Source organism: Phoenix dactylifera, chromosome 4 (genome assembly GCF_051530095.1).
Source record: "Phoenix dactylifera cultivar Ajwa chromosome 4, Ajwa_hap1_PhDact_Kaust_v1.1, whole genome shotgun sequence".
NCBI lineage: Eukaryota > Viridiplantae > Streptophyta > Magnoliopsida > Arecales > Arecaceae > Phoenix > Phoenix dactylifera.
In genome coordinates this window covers 49,694,204-49,718,476 of record NC_143193.1, presented here as the reverse complement: position 1 = coordinate 49,718,476, position 24,273 = coordinate 49,694,204, and the positions used below count along the sequence as shown (strand labels likewise).

The window sequence follows — 24,273 nt, the reverse complement described above, 5'->3', positions numbered from 1 at the left end:
AAGAGATCCAAGTAATAAAAACTGTGAAATTCTAAGTATGTTAGGCATTTCATTTTTCTCCTTATCATATTTTAGTCATTTTCTTAGTCATTAGTTGTGTAGCCTTTCGAATTGTACAAGATCCTTTGCTAGATTACCACTACCCCAGGAGGTTTGGAGATGGATTTTTAGAGTTTGCCCATTCCACGATGACTGGTGGACCTTTGATCTTAGCCAATCCAAATCTATCCTATTTACAATTAGGTTGATTTTAGCCAATCCAAACTCAAGCCAATCATAAAGACTCTGGTGTACCATGAGCTTAGCTCAGCGTTCCCATGGTAAAGTGTAGTATCCCTCAAGCTTTCAACACTTAATAGGGATTTTTCTGGCATAAAAATCCTGACAACAGGGGCAGAAATCTCAAACAGGGATACCTCTTCGCTCCACCAGGTGGAGAAATTATATTTTACACCATGTGCACTAAGTCAGCAGTGCACCACACCAATCGCATTTGGACGCATGGCCAAGCTTGCCACGTCATCCCAAGACGGAAATGAGAAGGTGAAACCTTGCTTTGGTGGGTTGGTGGGTCGAGGTCAGAAACTTCCACCCTTTGTGCTGATTTTTTTTTTTTTTTTCCTTCTCTACTTTTGATTGTGTAAATGATATGGTCAAGTGGATGGTGGTCATTGCAATTGGGTATGTCCAGGCTGAGCTTGTGTCCATGGTAAAAGTTCGTGTCTATATAAGTTTCTATTCCCAACAATGTCCCGTTTGATTGCAGGATAAAGTGGAGTTGTCTGGGATAAAACCAACTTTTATTCTTCCTAGTTTATTCCATTTTATTTGGCCAAACAAAATAACTTTACCCCGCATTAGAGGACAATGATGGAGGGTAGTTTTAGATTTTTTTTTTTTTCAATTCAAATTCTCACTTATCCTACAAAATTTATAAGCAGACAGTCTTGGGTGAGTTTATGTAACAACTCAAGACCTCATCCAAAATGGCTAGTCAGAATGTATTATTTGAGTTTCTTGATCCTGTGTAAGTATTCAAGATCTATCCAGTGAATAACTGATGTGGGACTAAACACACATCCGCACGTGTCCTTATAATTTAATCATATAAAGGTCGGCTCACCTTGTGCAAAAATTACGAGCAAGGTAAAGCAATTAACCATGCTTAATTGTTAAGTAAGTATGTGATGTTATTAGGCAACCTTGGATTATATGTTGACCGAGATGCATGTGTGGGAGAATTTCAAGACCATCAAATCTGTTGGCAGGTCATCCATAATTCTTCTATGACGATGAAAAAGATAACTATACATTGATGGTTCAACTAAAAAGCTTATAAAGTTATGCTTTATTTAAATCATGAACCCCATTATAACATCAAGAAAAATCCATTAAGTTATGGTAATTATGAATACATGCAATCGTAATCATGGAATGGAAAATTCATGATGTAGTGTAGTGGATTTTTTTGAACAGAACTAGGGGAATTATTGATAATTTAATGTATCTTCATTTTGTTAACCTAGTCAACAAAGAATAGAGGAATAGAGTTCAGCAAAATGAAACCACTCTCTGAACGCTTTAGGGAGCCATGTTTGGTTACCATCTTCCAGTTTATTCCATTTTATATATATTGCCAATTATCATATTTTTCTGCTCACTTATTCCACTCAACTGGCATTTTTTTCTAACAAAAGGCAAAATAAAGTTATTCTTTAGTATCTCTTCATTTGAAACCCCACTTATCTCCACTTGGATAGCTCACTTCCTCAGCAAAAAAACGAATTACATGTACCCAGCACTCGAGGATTACGCAGTCCTCGTTCTTAAATTCCCCTTGTCAATTTCAGAATCAGAATAGCAAATCGCATACAGACATTTGTCCCCTCCAAGGCTCTGAATTCACGTACAGTTTAAGCTTTGCTTGCAATAAAATTTGCTAGAACTGGCGCATGGGAACACCAGGCATTGCTTAAGATATTAACCATATCTAGAGAATTTCGCCGATATCAAGGGTGTCACCCCTCAAAACAGAAGGATATCAAGCATGTCGCAGCAAATAAGATTGGATTCGTCAGCTTCCATCAAAGAAGAGAATCGACATTACAATTGTAAAACTTTCTTTCACTGCACTAGGTATTGGAAGCATTAAACAATACCCGGAAGGACATTGTTACTAGATATTAAAGGAGGACAAAATACTAATAACCATTGCTTTATAACCTCTTAGCGGAGTTCGTAATTAACCTCTCCTCTCGTTATTTCATTCAACACCACACTTTCAAACAGCATAAGAAGTTTTTATTATTACATACTGGCAATCCTTTCAGAATCAGCATCTTTCTTCCAGCTTCGCAGTTCAGGGAGTAGTAATACCTGCACAAAGAATGTGAATCACCCTCCCTCCCTTCGTTAGATGGGAAGCATGCAAAGACTACTTGAAGCCATATATCAACAGTGGCAATGAATGGATTAGAACTTACTGCCACACTTGAAGTGGTGAGGCACCCGGCGGCCGCACCCTTCGATGAGGCCGACGAAGCGGTTGACGTCGACGAGGGCGGCGAGCTTGGGAGTGATGACAGGGCACACGCACTCGACATGGCTCACACGCACCCGCTCGCAGCACGGCGGGCTCGGCAGCTCCCCGTACAGCACCGCCTTGCATGCATTGATTAATGCCCGCCGCTCCGCCTTGCATGCCGCTGCGCTCATCCCCGCATGCGTCGGCATCGCCCCCACCGCCGCCGCCACCACCACCACGGCCAGCAGTAGAACAGCAGCTCTTGAGCTTTCCATAATCCCTTATCTCCAACTCTCTCTCTCTCTCTCTCTCTCTCTTCCCCCCCCCTAACCCTAAGTATAGCCCTTGCGTCTTTGGACCGTGTCAACCAAGTCACCAAGTCTAATGACAAATATATACATAAAGAATTAGTAGCTTAACTTGAAAGTTAGTTTGGGAATTGGAATGCTTAATTGTTTGGTTATGAAAGGATAGTTGGACTGTTATGGAATATTAAGATTTATAGTAAATTACAAAACCTCTTGCCACCTACGTTTTATTATACTTGCAAGAATATATCCTATATGAAAAGTCAAAATTACCCTTAAGTGGTGGATAAATTACAAAAAGCTTTGAGATTAGGAATAAATTATACTTATATTCAATAGTTTGAAAAACCTACGCTTATTTTCCTGAAGTTTGTTTTGATCCAACGCTTTAGCCTATAACTTAACAGAATGTTAGCCAAACCACTAATTTAAAAAAAATGATCAAATTAGCCTTAAGTGATATAACATCCACTCAAGAAAGAAAAAAGTTGTGAGATACCATGGGTCTAAGCTTGATCTTGATGAACTATAGCTATGTGCTAAGAAAAAAGTAATCTAAATCTTTCAAACAAGTGGGGTGCCTTTAAAATTTTCTGCTACAGAAAATTAGTATGAAGAGTTTTATTACTTAAGCTAGCCCATCCATGGAATTGCAACTAATCCGCCCTCCAAAAGAATACATGTATTGATTTGAATCCTTTTGATAATATGCTGCCAAACTATCATATGCCTATATATAGGCATTGGAATTTCCATCCACAACGATAATGTTAAAGAATCATATCTATAGTATTGGACAAGTAGAACTCAAAATCGGCAAATAATACACCAGCATCCTCGATCTTTATGACATGGTAGGTAAGGAAGCGAGAACCAAGTCTGATCAGGAACGACGGATGTTGGTTGGAAAGGATGCTGGTTGTTGGATGTTGATCGGAAAGAAAGCTTATTGTTGGTCGTTGGTCGTTCGTCGATTAAAAACGCTCGTGGTGGAATGGCGAAGTGATAGAAAAATCCTAACTACTTAATTTTGAAGAGAAGAAGACTTTTAAAAATATAAAAATTCAAAGAAGTCAATTTAACATTTTGTAGAGATATATTTGACTTTTTATAATAGATAAATAGTTTCACTCACTACCAGAAAACATGCGTATAGTGACGGAAAATTAGTGACAGACCGTTATCAGTCACTATTTGTGACTGATTAGTGACCGCCAGAAATTTGGTCACCATGGTGTAAACTTAGTGACCGATTAGTGACAGATCGGTCACAGAATGCGCGGGTAGGATGGGCGCCAAACCTTAGTAACCATCATAGTGACGGGATATCTGTCAGCAAAATGATAACCGAAATTGCAACCCCGCAGTGACAAATTCAGCCGTCACAAATATCGTAACCCAAGTATTTATAAATTTTTAAAAGATTATTTTTGGCGGTGACAGGTTATTGACAAAAATTTCCGTCACCAAATTTAATTTTTAATTCCATAAATATTAAAAATATTATTTTTGAGTAAATCTAAATTAAAAAAAGATAAAAGGAGGAAAATCCAACATGAAACTAAGTATGCCCGCCGTTTCGCACAAATTTCTTCGATAACTCAAATTCCAAACGCTCTCCAGAAAACTCAAATTCCTTCTCATTTTCAAATCTCATGGTGTTGGCCATGACCCATTTGTACCCCTATTGCAACTTTCCTGCAATGGGATTGGATTTTGGAAGAAGGTCTCGAATTTTTTTTACCATGCTTTAAAGTTCAAAAATATTTTTTCCAGCAAGTTCCGTCCAATCAGCCTTCTTCCAATCAACCTTATAGATAAAAAATAGTTCAATATGAAATTTGGCTTGCACACCGACTTAGTCCAAAAATAATTCAATATGAAATTTGGCTTGCAGTCCCGTCCCGATTTGGAGCTGGGTGACAGGGTGAGCCTGGGACTCGAAGCATTTGGTCTCGATTAAAAGATTGGCGTGGTTAGGGATTTGGCATCGCGGCTTCCCATCTCCTCTCCTCCCCTCCACCTCCGGCCTCTCCTCTCCGGCTCCCCCTTACCGACGGCGACCACGGCAACATCACGCCTCCCGATCGCGGCTACATCACCTCGTCGACGCCCCCTCCTTCTTGCTCGTCGGCTAGGATCTCTTCCCGGAGGTAAACCCTAACCTACCGAGGGTTTCATTGTCTCTTTGCTCGGCGCCTGTGTTCATCTCCTTCTCGCCCGGGACGAGATCATCGCGGCTACGTCACCCCGTCGACGCTCCCCTGTTTCTTGCTCGTCGGCTAGGGTTTTCAGAACCGGTTCTTCCCGGAGGTAAACCCTAACCCCATTTCCTTTTACCCCATGATAACAAAATAAAAGAAACGAAGAAGAGGAAGAGGAAGGGGGAAGGAACCTACCGAGGGTCTCCCCCTGTGGATCCGGCGCCGCGCTTGATCGCCGTGCCTTTCGATTATATACATGATCCTGTGTTTACATCTCTTTGTGTTCATCTTCATCTAGTCATTATATACATGATCCAAGATTCCAGATGTGGATGTAAATGTATACATTTTAATCTCCTTTCTGAGATGCTGTGGTGAAGCAGGATTTTTGAGATGCTGTGGTGAAGCAGGGTTTTTGAGATGCTGTGGTGAAGCAGGGTTTGTTTCCCTTAATTCCCTGTTGATGTTTCGTTTTAGCAGACGAATTTTTTGATTAATAGTGTCTGTTAAGTTTGGAACCGCAAAATCTCATGTTGTGACATGGAGCAGCAACTATTTCTTTTTTTTTTCTTCCCTTTTTTCTTTTTGAGAAATATGAAGCAGCCAGGATTTAGAGAATATATGTTCTTGGGGGTTCTTCTAAATAAACAGATCTCACTCTTTGAAACAACTTCAACTGAAAAACTGATGAAATCATTGACTAAAGGCTTGTGTTTCCAGCTGCCAAGGATTATAGTAGTACTTTGTTTCAAGAGTTTCAACATCAGATATTGTGGTTCCAATGGTCCGATACTATTAGCTCTCAATGATTAATCTCCATTTTTTTATTGTTCATGTGAAAATATTAAGGGAAGAGTTGTGTATCATTGGTGCAATTTTTTTTCCTCCTAAATCTGAATCTACAGTAACCTCTAATTTAATGTAATATAATTGAATGTATTTTATTTACTTGGACCTTTGTAGGAAATCTAATCTTTGTGTATTGTGATATATTTGAGCTTTCCTATGAATATCATTCGTCAAGCACCAAACTTGGGCCCATTAGAGATCTAATACTTAAAAAAGAGTATCAATTATTGATTCTTCATCAACTTGCAAAATTTATTTTCATAATTGTTGAATAGTACTTCAAAGCATGCCAGTCATGCTTCTTATGACATTGGTTTACATTTTTGAAAATTTTCTCAAAACTTTAACTTGACTCTGTAAAGTTCATGGATTTTAATTTCTTCGTCATGTTATTCATTTCTACAATCATTGTTCATCTGCAAGGAAAAATGGAAAGTGGTGGAAAATGGTGTTGCTTCATGGTTGTGACTTATTTCCAGTGTGCAATCAAGAAGGTGGTCAAAAAAGCTTGCTAAGAAGTGCCATGCTTTCCTAGCATCAGAGGCGATCATGTATATTGACATTTGTTCTATGTGAAGCAGATAGTATTCCATATGTAAATTTGGATGATTTGACTTGTATTCCTTGTCTTTGTAAAGATTAAATGCTTTTTGAATATTGTTGGTATTAGATGAATGAAGAGATAACTTGTAAAGATTAATTCGTTATGTTCAGCTTTTTATAAAGATTGAATACTTTTTTAATGTCAATGATGCTAGGACAAGATTGAATGACTTATTTTTGTCATTCTTATGATAACTTCTCATCTTCATAAATATCATACCAGTTTTTGTTTCTTTTACATTTTTTATGATCTTGCCTTTCGTGTTTTTTAATGGCCCGAATTTTAATATTTTCTAGGCTTTCTAATGTTGTTTTATTTTTTTGATTTCTAGAGGAACTATGTCAGTTGATCGTAATTGGATGTACCACCGACTTAGTGAAAATGGTTATATAAGAGCTGAGTTCTGTAATGGAGTTAAAGGGTTCCTTGAGTTTGCATTTACTCAGTTAGAGTATTGTAGTGGTGATAAGATTAGATGCCCTTGTATGAGATGTGACAACCAGAAATTTCTTAACCGTGATACGGTCAATGTTCATCTGTTGAGAAAGGGGTTTACACCGGGGTATTCAACATGGTTTGCACATGGGGAGTTACTTGGTGCAGTTGCTCCTGTAAGTACAAGTGCAGTAGAAGCATCCACATCAATGGATGTTGGTTGTGAACATGGTCAGCAATATAGAACCATGGTGATGGAAGCTATGGGTCCAGAAGAGGAACTCCATTTGAGTAGTGCACTTGAAGTTAATCATGAGGAAGAGCCAAATAAGGATGCTGCAGATTTTTATTCTTTGTTGAAAGATGCAGAAGTACCTTTATGGGAAGGGTGTAAAAAACACTCTAAGTTATCTGCTATTACTCAATTATTAAATTGCAAGTCTGAATTTAATATGAGTATATCTTGCTATGATCGAATCATGAAAATAGTGAAGAATATGTTGCCGGAAAGTGAGAAGCTGCCCCTTGATTTCTATCAATCAAAGAAGATGCTTCGGAAGTTGGGGTTGGAGTATACAAGTATTGATGTTTGTGAGAATAATTGTATGCTATTCTATAAGGAAACAGAGAATTTGATTGAGTGTACTATTTGTGGTCATCCTCGATATAAACTCAGAAGAAATGATGGTGGTGGTAGGAGAAAAGATGTTCCTTATAGAAGGTTGCGATATTTTCCAATAACACCAAGACTTCAGAGGCTTTTTATGTCAAGCAGAACGGCTGAAAACATGTCATGGCATGTAAAGGGAGGTGATTCAGATGAGATGGTGCATCCTGCTTGTGGGGAGGCTTGGAAGCACTTTGACCGCATTCATCCATCCTTTTCTACCGAGCCTCGTAATGTGAGACTTGGGTTATGTACAGATGGTTTTAACCCTTTTAGCCAATCAGCTCGTCCTTATTCTTGTTGGCCAGTTTTCGTAACAGTTTACAATCTTCCACCATCAATATGTATGAAACGACCCTACATTTTTCTAAGTTTAGTCATTTCTGGACCTAAGAGCCCCGGCAAAAGTATCGATGTCTTGCTTAGGCCTTTGATTGATGAACTTAAAATATTGTGGGAAGTAGGGGTCACCACTTATGACATTTTTAGAAAAGAGAATTTTCAAATGAAGACAGCTTTATTGTGGACTATCAACGATTTTTCTGTATATGGCATGCTTTCAGGATGGAGTACACATGGAAAGTTGGCATGCCCGTATTGTATGGAGAACTCAAAAACTTTTACACTACAACATGGTGGGAAGACTTCTTTTTTTGACTGCCATCGTCAATTCTTGCCCATGGACCATGCATACAGATACCAAGTTGATGGTTTCTTCAATGGTAGAATAGAGACAGACCCCCCACCTCCTCGACTGTCTGGTGAGGAGTTGAAAAATAGGGTCTCTGCCTTGCCTAATGTAACTTTTGGTTTGAAAGCTCCTAAGCACACCATTCCTGGATTCGGTAAAGATCATAATTGGGTGAAAAGGAGCATATTTTGGGAGTTGCCCTATTGGCATACACTACTTATTCGACACAATTTAGATGTCATGCATATTGTTCGAAATGTGTTTCTCAATATATTTTACACTTGTATGGATGTAAAAGGGAAGACTAAAGATAATGTGAAAGCAAGGCAAGATTTAGAGCTGTATTGCAAGCATCCCAAGTTGAGGATTCAATTTGTTAATGGAAAGCTAGTTAAGCCTCCAACTTCCTATGTATTGTCCAAAGACCAAGCAATGGAGGTCTGCAAGTGGGTGAAAGGGTTAAGACTCCCTGATGGATATGCTTCAAACATATCGAAGTGTGTTAACCTGGATGATTATAAGTTTTACGGGTTAAAAAGTCACGATTGTCATGTTTTCATGCTGAGATTGCTTCCAATTGCATTCCGTGAAGTATTGCCAGCACCAGTGTGGGATGCATTGACAGAATTAAGCTGTTACTTTAGAGATTTATGCAACACAACTTTGCGTGTCCAAGATATGGAGGTTCTTGAGAAAAATATTGTGGTAACTCTCTGCAAACTTGAGAAGATATTTCCTCCTGCATTTTTTGACTCAATGGAGCACTTACCTATTCATTTAGCTTATGAAGCTAAGGTTGGGGGGCCCGTGCAGTACAGATGGATGTACCCCTTTGAAAGGTAACAATTTCTATAATTTTATTAAATAGTTTTTTTGTATCCATTAAATTTGAGAAATTAACATATTAATCTTATTTATAGGCTTATGCATGATATAAAGCAGAAGGTAAAGAATCGAGCATCGATTGAAGGTTCTATTGTCGAGGCTTACATCATAGAAGAAATATCAACTTTCTGTTCGCATTATTTTGAGCCTTCTATACAAACGAGGTTAAATCAAGTTCCCCGTAATGAAGACGAAGGGGAGTTTGATCTCGTGGATCGTCTATCCATTTTTGCTCATCAAGGTCGGCCTTTTGGGAAACCTTTTGGAAGGCATTTAACTACTCAGGAGTTTAATGCTGCTGAATTATATGTTCTTCTGAATTGTAAGGAGGTTCAACCTTTTGGAAAGTAAGTTACACAAGTGCTTAATTATAATCATCCTTAAAAATGCATATGGAGTACAATATATGTGATTCTAGCTTTTGTGTTGTAGGTATTTTGATGATTATATCCGGCAATCTTGTCCAAATATAAGCCAAATAGATTTGGAAAGACGACGCGAAATGGAGTTTCCGGCTTGGTTTAGGTCATATGTGAGTACATAATTCATAAATATAATAATAAATTAGACTTTCTCTTGATTTATTCTTACGATATTATTTTTATCATGCTAGGTTAATGACAGCAAAAATCATGTTGATGGGCGCTTAAAGGACCTATCATATGGCCCTGGGAATAAAGTTAAATGTTATAAAGGCTACTTTGTGAATGGGTACAGATTTCACACTAAAGAATATGGAAAGGATAAAAGAACCTTCAACAGTGGTGTGTGCATTAAGGGAAGCAGTTACAATGACTTTGAGAGTGACTATTATGGGATGTTGGTTGACATTATCGAGTTAGACTATTTTGGGGTTGGTAATAAAGTAGTATTATTCAAATGTGACTGGTATGATAGAGACAAGGGTATGAAAGTGCACCCTCAACATGGCCTCGTTGAGATCAATTACAAACTAAGACTTCCAACCAATGATCCTTTTGTATTAGCTCAACAAGCACATCAGGTGTTCTATACTGGTTACCCAGGTAAGAAGAAGAATCGAAGATTGTGGTGGGCAGTAATTAAGACAAAAGCTAGAGGTAGGTTCACTCCTAGTGTGCCAGAAGAAAATTTTCTTGATTTTTATCAAGAAGAAAACCACAGGATTCCTACCCCATTCTCGATGACAGATGAGCTTGATGATCCAGACATTTTGGTTGGTGTTAACAGAGATGCAGAAGATATTGATGCAGCAGAAATTGAGTTGACAACTAACCAAATGGAAGAGGACTTTGAGGATGAAGAAGAAGATTTTGAAGATGAACAAACCGAGGAAGAGGAGCATGAGGCTGAGGAAGATTAAAATACAACATGCAACTTTGTGAATGCTAATATAACTAATTTTAGACTTATAAATTATAATTGTGCAGACATGAGAAAGAGCAAAGGGAAAGCAACAGGTCCACTGATTGTTCTTTACTTTGATTGGATTTGTTGACATTTACATTGTGAACTAACTACAACTTTTTATTGTTGGGCAGTTATGGCCAAGAAAAAAGGGAAACCAAGAGGTAATGGAAAAGCAGCTTTAATACTGGCTGCTACTCAAGTTCCTTCTCAACCTTCTAGGTTGCCTGAGCGTGTCGATGATTGTCATGATGATGATGATTACATTCCTGATGGGGACATGATCGAAGAGGTGGATACAAATGAAGAAATAAACGATGAAGAAATGAATGGTGCAGTGCAAAATCATGAGGATACAATGAATGAGGATCAGATGAATGATGAACTTGGGATTGATCCACGACAAAGCAATGGCCGAGAACCAACCCTTAAAGCCCCTGTTGATGCAAATGGAAAAGTGATTGTTAGGTGCACAAGAGGAATGTATGAAAATATCACTTTCTTATATCACTAATTTGAATTTATGTGTTTGTTGCATTTAAAGTATTTAATTTATTTTCTAATGAATATTTTTTAAATTGCAGGTTTTTTGATTATGAGGTCAGTCACAAAGTTGTTGCTATCATGCGCCAATTTTTCAATGGTCCATGGTTGTCATGGAGGGAGGTCCCTACACATGCTAAAGTTGGAATGTGGAACAAATTTGAGGTGATGTAATTAATTTATATTTCTTATCATTAACTTTTGCCCTTGTTACACATGCCAATTAATAAGTCTGATTACTTGCGACCTTTTTTTTGTTAGGAGATACACACAATTCTTCCAGGACAATTGCATCATGTGCATCAAGTTTGGGACAAGCATTGTCAGCGACGGTTGACAACCTCATTAGGGAGGGTCAGAAGCCAAAAGCTTTTGGAAGCAAAAGGAGATTTAAATAAAGCCCATGATAAACCCCCTAATTGGATCTCTAGAGAAAATTGGAATAAGCTAATTGATATTTGGATCTCCCCAAAATGGAAGAAGAAATCAGAAGCCAACAAAAATAATAGAAACACCATGAAGAATGGTAGCATCTCTAAACACTGTGGAGGATCAATCGCATTTGTCAATCATGACGAACGACTGGTACATATCTTTATTCAATTAGATTTCTATAATAATTTTTATATTATTGTTCAATCATCTTAAATTAGCCCATTATATGTTAATGATTTTTTTCTTTTCTCTTTTGTAGAAATTAAAGTTAGGTAGGGAGCCAACAATAGTTGAATCTTTTAATCGGACGCATAAGACAAAGCAAGGCATGGGAGGATATGTAGATAAGAGAAGTGAAGCTGTCATGGTAAGTATAATTTTTTTATGATTCATAAATATTATTGAGCTTGCTCATGTTTATCTCTTGTTTGATCCACCATAATGTTTTTCTCTTCTTTTAAATCAACTGGCAGGCAAAGTATTCAGCTGAATACTCAAAAAAATATGGTGATGCCTCCACCTCAGATGCTCCTCCACGTGATTATGACTTGTGGTTTGAGGCAACTGGTGTCCCAACTCATGGCCATGTCTATGGCTTTAGTCCCCTAGAGGATCTCACTGGAATTATTGGGCAATCATCATCCTCTTCCACCTCTACAAGTCAAGCTCCAGAGCTGTACACTCATGAAGACCTTCTACGTATTCTTGAGCAGGAAAAGAAAAAATGGCAAGAGGAGGTTCTTCAAAAGATGAGAGAAGAGATTGGCTTTGGAACAAGGCATGCAGATCAGGGGTGTAATGGTAATTCTGGTTCTGCTGATCATGCTTCATTATGATTGTTTTTGCCTTAGATGATAGGTCCTTGCATTCCTAGGAGGAATGAAATCTCTGTTGATCTTTATGACATATTTTTAGACTTTGATTTTGATGGATTCAGGACATGTTGATGCCAATTTTGAATGACATTTAAAATGACTTTTGCGTAATGTTGAATGCCTTTGCTATTAATGATATTATTATTATTATTATTATGAGCCAATCAATGTACCAAATGTACCAGGTTATTAGATTGTGATCGGTGACCAAATTTTGGTTACTAAATTGTTTACCAAGTATTGTGACGAGCAGTCATAAACTTAGTGACAGGATTTTGGTTAATAAAAATTGATTTTGCTCAGCGCGTTTGTAACCAATTAGTGACGGTAAACTTATCACTAGGTCAGTGACGGGATTAATGACAAATGTAGTGACAAAATGTGTGACCATGTCTGTGACGACTAAATCTGTCACTAAAGGTTGTGACAGATCAGTGACCAAACTTGTGACCGCATTCTGTGACAAAATCAGTGACCAAGTTACCTTCGTCACTAACTCCGCAACTAGATAGTGACGGGAAATACATAATTTCTTAAATTTTTAATTCTTGAATTTGTAACTGCTTAGTGACGGCGGTTCTGTCATGGGGGTTAGTGACGGGAATCTCCGCCGTCACTGATAATTTAGTGACGCGTGTTTTTGTAACCAAGTCAGTGACGGGAGCTCCGGTCACCAATTCCATATTAGTAACCGGAAACACGGTATAGTGACGGGAATCTCCGTCACTATACGCGTGTTTTCTGGTAGTGACTAATACTGTCAATTTGACTGGGTATAAGTGTAGGTTTTACAAAATATTAGTTATAAATGTAACAAACATAAATCTCAGAAAAATTTTTGTAAGGTTATTTTGGTCATTCAAATTTTTTTCTTACGTGACATTTGTATGTTAACGTTTTGACTAACTTTCTATTAAATTATGAGTTAAAGTATTAGATAAAAATAAACTTCAAAAGAATAGGTGTAGGTTTTTTCTATTGCTGGATGTAAATATAATTTTTTTTAATTTTATTGATATTTTTGTAATTTACTTTAAGATTTATATTAAGGTTGCCTGCTTGGTGGAAATGGTCTTTTAAGTTAGACTAATCGTATTAAGAAATTGTTATTGTGGCTTTCTACCGAATTACGTACTTCCCGTGGGCTTCGGGTACTTGGGTCTACGGAATCACCGAATCCCATTTAGATCGCCTCTAGATGTTGACTTAGTGGGTGCAAGACTTTGACGATTTGGCCTCCTTCTGTCGGCTACCTTCTCTTGGAAGGACATGAGAGTTGAAGTTCTACCGTAAATTACGGACTACCTGTTTTCCTTCTCCCTCAAACCCCTCCCCCATCCAAATTCTCGCTCATTTTAATTTACAATATCCAACTGCATCAACCTTATCAAATGCTTGGCAACAATGAAATCAAGGAAGGTTTTTATTAAAAAAAAGAAATTAAGAAAGGTCTAAAACATAATGTCAGCTTATTTATGATATCTTTTTTAAACTATTTTTGAGAACAACTCACGAAAGACAAATAAAGCTGATTGATAATTCCTTAAGATTATAAAATGTATAGTGAAGCTAGGATTGGACTGGGTATCTTGTAGCTAAGCTGTCACTTTACAAGCTAATTAACTGATTTAGGGTGACTTGTAATATTTTAAGGATCTCCATGGCTATCGAAATTTATACTACGAACTTGGAACTAGCTTTATATTTTGGAAGGTCGGTAGGTGTTGTTATTAAGAAAGCCTTAACCATATGTAGGCAGGGATGCACACCAAAAATGAAAAGTGAGACATATAAACCTAAAGTTCACCAAATTCATTGTTGGGTCATTCATTTGCGTGATAATATACTAAAAGAGAATTACGCTCTTGTGATGTAGGTAAAACATAATGACAGGAGAAATCAATTAAGTGATGGTAATATTTAGATTCTGAATCAGTGAAATGGAAAATAAAATTTAAAAGTCGAGGAAGAGTTCGACCGCAGGATAACTTTGCCATGCATGTTTTGTTATCTAAAGATTTAACAAATACTTTTTTTGATCTCCAAAATATTGTAGATGTTAATGGATCAAAATGGAAAATTCATTACTACGTAGAGAAAATTCCATGAAGTTCAATGATAACAATGCAGCATGGATCCAATGATTCTTATAGTTGAAGCTTGCCAATATCTAAATCAAACAAGCAAGTTTTGTTGAAAGTATAATGTTTCACATAGATATTGGACTTCAATCATCTTGGAATCATTGGAAATATCTCTTTGAGATCTATAATTGATATATCATGGCCCTTGGCTAAATTCTAATGTTTTCTGAATCAAAAAGTGACCGAAATGTTCAGCTGTAATTTAGCAACGAAATTATTCTGAAATTTAGATTTTTTTTTTTCAAATTAAGAGTCCTTTAATTAGATATAGTGCCTATAGTAAAAGTTTTCTATGATTAGCATTTTTGAGTGTCTATTTACACGACTATTTAAAGGATTTTAAGATAGCTTTTGATATTTGGTTACGACGAACTATTTGATTATTGCAAATCACTCTCCCAGGTCTTCTTCTAATTTTCTTTCACCATAATTTTCTCTTCTGCAAGTCCCTATGAGCCTTCTACATCTTATCAAAGAAAATTCTCAAAACAACACTAGGAGACTCTATTCAACAATTAAGGTACCATCAAAATTTAGGCAACAGCATTGGATTATATCAACAACAATGGTAGTACCAGTTACCAAGTCTCAATAGATATACTTTTTGTCCCAACATACAATATTAGCTAGCTAGTACTCTCGATGCTGACTAAGTCCACAATTTGACGATAAACCAAGCAGATTAGTTATATGGAACACCATGTAATTTCGAAAGGGCATTATTTTTTTTTCTATAGTCAGACTTTAGTAAGTCGATAGATAGTCCGCAGATTATGACTACTGCAGCTCTTGTACATTGTAGCCTTGCAAAAATGTCTGTGGGCTAGGCTAGACCTAGGAACCATCAAATTACGCTAATACCAATTTGCTAAATATCTTGACCTACATGGAGTTTCATGCTAACTAAACTATGTGGGAAATTCTGAATGTGGCACATAATAGAGTGGCCAAAGGCTAGGGTTAAAAGTTTGATAAGAATGCAGGCAAGGCAAGGTAGATACTTCAATCAAGGTGCGGTAAGTTTACCCAAGAATCTAGCTCTAGCGAAAAAAATGACCAAGTAACCAACATGGTCAGATTTATATGCTTAAGTAATAAAAAAAACTAAAATAGTGAAACTAAATAATTTATAATTCTTGTACGATGCATCGTATATTTATACTGGTGCTCCAATAAGCCCCTTGCCACTTAAGAGGCAGGATTTTGATTCCAGTATCCGCCTTCAAGAGATAAGGTGGATATAGGATAGAAGGTGGGGATTAGCTCCTCCTAATCTCTCATATTTATATATACACATAGAGAGAGGTCATCTCAAACAAGCCCTGCTCTAGCTCAAAGTTGAACACATGATCTTTCTAATCTAGGGGTGCAACTCTAAACAGCTAGGTCTAATCGACACCCCTAAGTTACCGAATCTTACATGACTCAACCAAATTCTATATTTGATCAAGCAAATCTGAATCTGAATCCATTTCACAATTTCTAAACTGAAACTTAAGACCATGCTGAGTAAATTTAGGTCAGGTCAAGCTTGGATGTTACGCCGCCGCGCTACTTCCTCTTGCTTTACATAAGAATTGGGTCATTTCAGAAGAAATACAGTTCAAAACCAAGTTAAGTGGATGGAGAAGTGATAGCTGAGTCATGCTTAGGTTGGATCAGTTTGCTTCAAATCAAGCAAATATTTATCAAAATGTACTCAACCCTAGCCTGGCACTACAAGGCCCAAGCCATGGTTAGTTTGTTCAGTTAAATGGGCCTTTAGGACACAATGGTATCAGCCGCCAACGGCCTACTTTCTACTCTCTACTTTTAGATTGTTTGGATTCATTTGCCCGGAGTGGATGGGATAAAGTGCCTAAATATCTAATGAACAAGAAATATTTAGATTCTTTTCTCTTGTTAAAAGCATAATATTATATAGAGTGCTCTAGATCTTCTGATCTTTTGACCAATCTAACAAAGCTGGGGAGTCCAAATATTTTGCAAAATGCAACATTTAGGCAAACTTTGGCCTTTTATGCCTCTATGCTTTAGAAAAGCTGTCGCCATTTCTTATGCAAGGCCTTGCTTGTATGTAACCTTTTATATAGCATGGGTCTCTCTCTCCATAAAAAGAAAATTGATGCCGATATACTACCATCGCCATTGTTTCAATCTCGAATCTTTCCCAAGAGATGGTCATTAGAACATTGGCTTAGAAATGTAATGCAGATTTCATTATATCCAAGTTCTATTTGAAAGCATGCAAGCCTTATACATAAGCATATAACACAATTTTTATATTATGAAAATCCATCATGCAAGGTAGGGTTACAAATGATCCAAATTGTTCATGAATAGCTTAGAATAAATTCGGTAAAGTTTGGACTTCACTCTAAAAGTAACTTTGGCAATCGAGTTTTAATATTTATTGTCAAGCTTGGTGTGAGCTCAATTAGCCTAGCAAGCCGAGCTCGAGCAGTCTAGTATTTGACTTGGTTAGACTAGTTGAAAGATACTGATTTTCTAAAAACTCAATAATTCTTTTTTCACTCAAATATGCATTATCTCAGCAAAAAAACTTTTGTTTCACTAGATTTCAAGTGCGATAGACGACAAATTTTTAATATTTTGAGTGGCTAGGCCTCCTAAAAACATTAAAAAAAATATTGAATGACAATTGACATGGAATGGCTATTCATTGGTGGTGCATTAGTAAATAATCATAAATTAGTCTCAAACAGAGCACTCATTTTTAGTGAAAGTTTGTTTCAACTACATAGCGAACCTAAACCATTTTTAGGTTCCATTTTTAGCTATGAAAGTTTGTTTACTCATTTTTAGGCAAACTTTGGCCTTTTATGCCTCTATGCTTTAGAGAGAAGCTGTCGCCATGTCTTATGCAAGGCCTTGCTTGTTCATATGTAACCTTTTATATAGCATGGGTCTCTCTCTCCATAAAAAGAAAATTGATGCCGATATACTACCATCGCCATGTTTTGAATCTCGAATCTTTCCCAAGAGCTGGTCATTAGAACATTGACTTAGAAATGTAAATATGTAATGCAGATTTCATTATATCCAAGTTCTATTTGAAAACATGCAAGCCTTGTACATAAGCATATCCATCAGAAAATCCAACATGTAAGGTAGGGTTAAAAATGATCAAAATTGTTCGTGAATAGCTTAGAATAAATTCAGTAAAGTTTGGACTTACACTCAAAAAGTAACTTTGGCAATCAAGTTTTAATATTTATTGTCAAGCTTGGTTTGAGCTCAATTAGTCCTTTTTACTGGCAAGCCCAGCTCGAGCAGTCTACTATTTGACTTGGTTAGACTAGTTGAAAGATACCAATTTTCTAAAGACTCAATAATTCTTTTTTCACTCAAATATGTATTATCTCAGCAAAAAAACTTTTGTTTCACTAGATTTCAAGTGCGATAGACAACAAATTTTAAAATTTTTTTGAGTGGCTAGGCTTCCTAAAAAAAATAATAATATTGAATGACAATTGACATGTAATGGATATTCAATGGTGGTGCATTAGTAAGTAATCATGAATTAATCTCAAATAGAGCACTCATTTCTAGTGGAAGTTTGTTTCAACTGCATAGCGAACCTAAACCACCGCCAATCGACAAAGAAAACCAAACATGATATCGTTTTACTAAAAAAAAAAATCGAAAACAATTCAAACATGTAGCATTTATGTTCTTCATATCTACGGCACAATTGCGTCATTCTTTCTTCATGGATGAAGATATCCACCAACACCCATCATTGATGCCCTATCTACCACAATGCTATTGAAACCAGGCTCCTCCAAGCTAAATGACAAGTCTTGCACAAATTAAATAATGATCTCATCTTTTTGAGGATGGTGGACCAACCTTAAAGGCTCTTGTGGTTCTTTTCATGTGAACCCAATGGCTTGAGAATTAAGTAGTGCTCCTTTTGGGTTAGTGGTGGTGGTGGTGATGTTATTCAAAAGCCTCCAAGACCAGTTTTCCACCCTACATCATTTTGATGGTTCCCAACCCCACCACGTGGAGCCTTGGAGCGGATAAGCCACTTTGCGCAAAGGACGTGGCAAATATATTTCATGCCACGTGCGGCAGTGCTATTGGAGGAGAGATCCCTGAAAGCACCTCCCTCGCCTCAGCCACTTGATTTCCTACAAGTTCTCATCCTTTGAAAGAAAGAAAATGATGTGCGGATAAAGAGAGAGCGGGCTTAAATGCTTTTAAAAAACTCAGTTATTTGACTCTATGGTGTGAGGGGATGGCCAACTAATACATTGCGCTATCATCTGATTGATCAGCGAAAGAGAGGCGAACAGGATTGCCGAGTTACCTTTTTTGTTGCTCATCATTCGAGAGAGATCTTGTGGACAGCGAGTATCATCTTTTTTTTTTTTTTTTTTGACTCTGCTGCTGATAGTACTCATACTAGATTGACGTGAGCTACTGTTATACCAAAAAAAACAAATTTTATATTTATAATTATAAAAATATTTTTTATGTAGTACAAAAAAATTATTTAAAAAAAATAGAATTAATCAGAGTCAATAATTGTACATATCTAGTGCATTCTCCAATCCAACATCTCAATTTAGTGTAAGCATGGGAAAGATTAATGTTGACCAGCAAACCTAAGTCTTGCTCGTATTTGGTTTGAGAGCTTAGAAATTGAGTTCATTAAGAAAAAATTATCACCATATGTTTAATCGAACGAGAATTAATCTGGTTACGATTAAACCTTATTTGAAAAGGATTGCTAGAATTATATCGGGCTTTTCCTATACTTCTTCTATGACGCATGCAACATGATAATCTAAAGAGTGATATAATGATCTAGATCAATTGAGTAAGCTTTCTCATTAAGAGTAACGTGTTGCTCTAGAAAAGGGAAAGAACTGACAAGGACTCCTTGGAAGAAGGCAACGGGAGCGGCCTGTTTCCAGGGGGTGGTCCTGGTCGTGGGACGGTCGATGATTGCTAGGCTCCGTAATCTTCTGGCTCTTTATTGCATTGGGCCCGCAATTTGTACCTCATTGGCTTCATCAGCTGTAGCCTGTTCTTGGTACCGAAAGGATCACCAATACTCTATCCAAAGTTCACCACCTAACTTCCTCTTAGTTCACACGTGCAACTCTCTCCAAGCACGAGCAATTGTCGCACGTGTCAGCACTCGATACCAAGCATGTGCAAAGTATCTCAACTTTCTTATTAATCATTGAATAAAACAAGACGGGAGGTATGAAGTTTGTCATCATATGCCCGGATTTCAAGTTGGTTGTGGCTGGTGGTTGTCATATTTTTGATAAATCGGTTCCGAAGGCTAAACTGAGGGCGGGATAGGTCGGACTGGGCTATGCTCGACATGTGTTGTAAGCTAGAGCTGTACTATTTGACGGTGATTCGTCTACGAATATTGGCTGGATCCAAGGAGCCGTTGGTGGCGTAGATGGGTGGCCTCTTGCTTTGAGACTTCGGCCCATGATCTATTATGGCCTTTCAGGCCAAGTATGTATATAGAGAGACCAATAGAATTGCAGACTGAGTGGCCATCTACTCTAAAGATACCCTTTAGGTTGAAGAGAGGGAGCTACCTAATGTGCTCCAGAATTTGTTGTTTTTTAACTTTTTTTTTTTTATCTATTCGTGCTAAAATTGTATAAATCATTCCTTTCAGCAGCCGCAGCAGCAACAACAACAACAACAACAACAATAATAATAATAATAATAATAATAGTCATTATGTGTTCAGATTTCGGCTGGTTGTGGTTGGTGGTTGTCAGATTTTTGATACATCGGTTTCGAAGACTGAGCTGAGGACGGAATAAGCCGGACTGGGCTATGCTCGACGTGTGTTGTAGACTAAAGCTGTACTGCTTGAGGATGATTCGGCTACAATTATTGGCTGGATTCAAGAAAGCATCGGCGGCATAGATGGGTGCCATCTCTTGCTTCGAGACATTTGGGCCATGATGTATTGTCGCCTTTCAGGCCAAGCACGTGTATAGAGAGACCAACAGGATTCCAGACTGAATGGCCTCCTATGTGGCTAACTACAGAGATACCCTTTAAGTTGAGGAGAGGGAGCTACCTAATGCGCTCCAGAATTTATTGTCTTTTAACTATTTTTTTAATGTATTCATACTAAAGTTGCATGAATCATCTCTTTCAGCAAATAATAATAATAATAATAATAATAATAATAATAATAATAATATAATAAGAGGGAGAGAAGTGTTATAAAATTACAAGCAATCCTCATACGTGTCAACACTCAATACCAAACATCCTCTTGGGTGCGGAGTATCGGATCTTTCTTAATCTTTACATTGAATCTGGAAGCAGACAAGAGGGAGAGGTGTCATAAAACTACACGTTTCATTCATGCTATTTTTGGGCTTCGCTGACATTATCCAAGGTGCCCTACAATATCGTCTCTAGAGAGAATTATATTATGGTCTTAAAATATGGTTTTATGGGCGGCGCCTCTCGGAGTGAGTCGAGCCATAGAAACCAATCCGAATCGTCCAAGCTTAGAACAAGGCATGAAAAACATGACAAGAGATACTTTGTTATTTGTAATGCATTCTTTAAATGGGGGTTGACATTGGATATAGCTACAAGCCCAACAAGACGCCTTATGTGGTGGGGGTGGACTTGAGGATCCCCCCCAAAGCCTTAGTTTACATTTGTAAAATAGTAAAAATATATATTGTTTTTTATTTTTTATATTGTTGCTTGTATATATAAAAATATACTTTTGTGTTTTACTGAATCTAAGTTGTGGGCAGAGCTAAGTGTTTTTAATAAAAAAAAGCAGAGTTATTTATTCGTCGATGCACATAGCAAAGGAAGAATCGTCCTAGCAATGCTAAGTGACTTAGTCGGTAAAGTACCCGAGGTTAGGTACCAACAACCTAAATTCGAGTAAATAATAAGAATTACCAAATTAAAACCATTAAGTATATTATTAGACATGGGAGTTTAGGCAAAAATAGTTACATGCTTGCGTATGTATTGTATCAGCATATTAGCAACAAATCACATGCAACCCTAACACTCGTATTAAAAGGGGCAAAATTAAATACTCTTTCGAGGTTAGTTTTCAGTCGCCTATGTGTCTAAATAATCCATTGCAATCTAAGTAGGTCGGCGGACATGCATAATTGCAAGCAATTAGCTTGATGCCTAAAACTTAAGACATGGTCTAAAGAATTGGAAAACCCTATCTATATTGGATGGCTTATTATGAAGTCAAGATTTTTTTATTCCTTCTATAGGAGCAGCCAAGCAAGTTTCGTATCTAATTTAGCTGCCATTGAAGCCTTTCATTAGAAAGAAAAGAAATGAGAAAGTGGGTCAGGTTGGCGTGGGCCCAATGCAATTCCAACTGCAAACGCGGACAACTACTGGCGAGAGATGACGTGTCCTTCACTCGGAGCGGCCTAACGGCGCTGGCGTCTCCGTCATCGAAGGCGTCGCTTTCGGGCCGCTAACGTTCAGAAGTAACGGTGTCGGCGAATCGACGCTTCCGACTGTGCCCGGAGACGATCCCACCGCCAATCAAACGGGAAACCCGATTTCCGTTTCTACCCCTGGAATTTGCTTGAGTTTACCATCATGGTTTAGAATATGTGAAGAAATGATTTATAAAAGGACACTAGTTAAATGGAAATCTTAATAACTCCCATAATTTAGTTTTTATACTACATTCTTTTATATCATAATAAAATTCAGATAGGTGGGAGCCTTGCTAAATACTAAAGTAAAGGCTGAATTCCAAATCGCTTGGATCAACACAAAATACTTTTATCAAATTGGTCAATTAACATCATGTTATAAAGATCTTTATATATATTTATATAGTGTGTAGAAATAGAAGAAAAAGTGTTGAATAAAATTAGGATTAGGATAGGGCTTGAATCTAGTTTTGGACAAAAACTTTACTAAATGAATGAGTAACACATCCATAGTAACAACAAAAATTATTCTATAAAATATTTTTTTTAAATTAAATATCTATGCTTTAAAAATAACATTTTTATTTGAGAGAAAATGGCATGAGGAAATAATGGTGTTATTTTTTCTATTTCATTCAACATTTGGCATTGTAATGGCTATCAATGGCCATTATGAAACCATTGCAAACAAACCTATTAGTGCTAGGTCGTATAAATAGCAGGCATAATTTCACAACAATATTAAATCGTGGTTTAAAAAGGTTTTGTTATTTAAATACATTAATTGCTATGCCATTCTTGTTTTATTCCTAATTTTGAATAATATCTATGATTTAAATTCTAGACTTTTTAAAGTCAAGTTCTTGGGGGTGAGATACTAATCAATCGTACTAATAATATTTTTAAAATAATTATCTAGTACATGGAAGGTTGCTACATCATCCAACTTTCACATTGCTCTTCTATGCTTTATGCCACGACATGCATATTTCATGGATTGGCCTCATATGTCCGACTCAATGATAGACCTACTGCAATTTTCCGAAAAAAAAAGCTTTCGCCCTTTCTTTTCTTTTTTTCTCCTGGAATGACAATGGAACTACCATTTATTAAAATTGAACCAATTAGACTAATAATGTTTTTAGAATAACTATCTAGTACCTGAAAGGCTGCTACATCATCCAACTTTCACATTGCTCTTCTATGCTATATACCATGACATACCTCATTTTCATTCATTGGCCTCATATGTTTGACACAATGATAGGCCTAAAAAAAAAGGGTTCAACTTTTTTTTTCTTAAGAGCGACAATGGAGCTGCCGTTTTTGACTTGATCAAATGCCTAGAAAACATTACCACCTTGAGTGAACCTAAGTTCTTCTTGGAAGAGAGGTGTAACCTACTACTCCCCAAGCTATAAATAGTTTTCACCTAAATGCCCGAATGGTTTTCATCTACAAAATTATATGAATGGAGCTTGTCTATATTTTCAGTGATTCATGTAAAAACATGAGCCCTCGTATACCGGTTCCGGAGCAAATATAAAGTTTTGAGTCATGTCATCATTTCAGTGCCTTACTCATTGACTAGTAAGTATGGAAACTCGTGAGGCAAGGCCATGAATAATATTTAATACATCTATTTATTATGAAACTTAAAGCAGCAACTTTTCAACGAGATATGGAGCCTCCTTAGATGTTTTTTTTTCTTCAAATAATTGTTTTTGGCAGTTCTCTATTTAGGGTTGCATCAAGAAAAAGAGTATGATCTTGAAAGGGGAGGTGTATTTGCTTTTCTGATATTCTTTGAGCAAATTTTTAGTTTTTTGCTTGCAGCTAATGAGTTCTATAGAAAAAATATTTACAGAAACTCGATAGTTAATCTCTCCATTAATCAAACTATAACTTTATTCTGGTTGACCAGAACTTTAACAACACTCATCATAAGTTTCAAAGTTTCTTTAATTTCTAGTCTCGAGTATCTATACACACTTATACCCCACCATGTACACAGTAACAAATAATGGTGTATACACAAATATAAGTGTATACAGGGATAATAAAATTGCATGTAAGAACTAATATAAGCATGTGCAATATAAGCGCAAATGTGTGCATATCCTGTATAAGTATGTACACCACTAAAAATTTAATGCTAGTGATCAAAGGACCACATAATAGAGTCAGATCAATGAAAGAACCAAGCATTAAGTTTTCCAAAAATTTATCTTCACTATTTGAAAATATTTTTCTAGTGATACAA

The 24,273-nt window shown here is 36.9% G+C and overlaps 3 protein-coding genes across 3 annotated transcripts; 2 read left to right on the top strand and 1 right to left on the bottom strand.

Annotated features, from left to right (window-relative positions):
• Window positions 1-2,197: 2,197 nt before the first annotated feature.
• On the bottom strand, window positions 2,198-2,831 carry LOC103704828 (uncharacterized). The gene is made up of 2 exons (XM_008788286.6): window positions 2,484-2,831; window positions 2,198-2,376 (listed from the first exon to the last, which is right to left on the bottom strand). The coding sequence occupies exons 1-2, from the start codon at window positions 2,797-2,799 to the stop codon at window positions 2,360-2,362; spliced, it is 333 nt and encodes a 110-aa protein (XP_008786508.2). The 5' UTR covers window positions 2,800-2,831; the 3' UTR covers window positions 2,198-2,359.
• Window positions 2,832-6,827: 3,996 nt separating this feature from the next.
• LOC148700076 (uncharacterized) lies at window positions 6,828-10,509 on the top strand. The gene is made up of 4 exons (XM_089930404.1): window positions 6,828-9,121; window positions 9,203-9,514; window positions 9,600-9,699; window positions 9,781-10,509. The coding sequence occupies exons 1-4, from the start codon at window positions 6,828-6,830 to the stop codon at window positions 10,507-10,509; spliced, it is 3,435 nt and encodes a 1,144-aa protein (XP_089786530.1).
• A 180-nt stretch (window positions 10,510-10,689) lies between these two features.
• On the top strand, window positions 10,690-12,367 carry LOC149767828 (uncharacterized). Its single transcript, XM_089930403.1, has 5 exons — window positions 10,690-11,021; window positions 11,138-11,261; window positions 11,358-11,681; window positions 11,791-11,898; window positions 12,005-12,367. The coding sequence occupies exons 1-5, from the start codon at window positions 10,690-10,692 to the stop codon at window positions 12,365-12,367; spliced, it is 1,251 nt and encodes a 416-aa protein (XP_089786529.1).
• The last annotated feature ends 11,906 nt before the right edge of the window (window positions 12,368-24,273 follow it).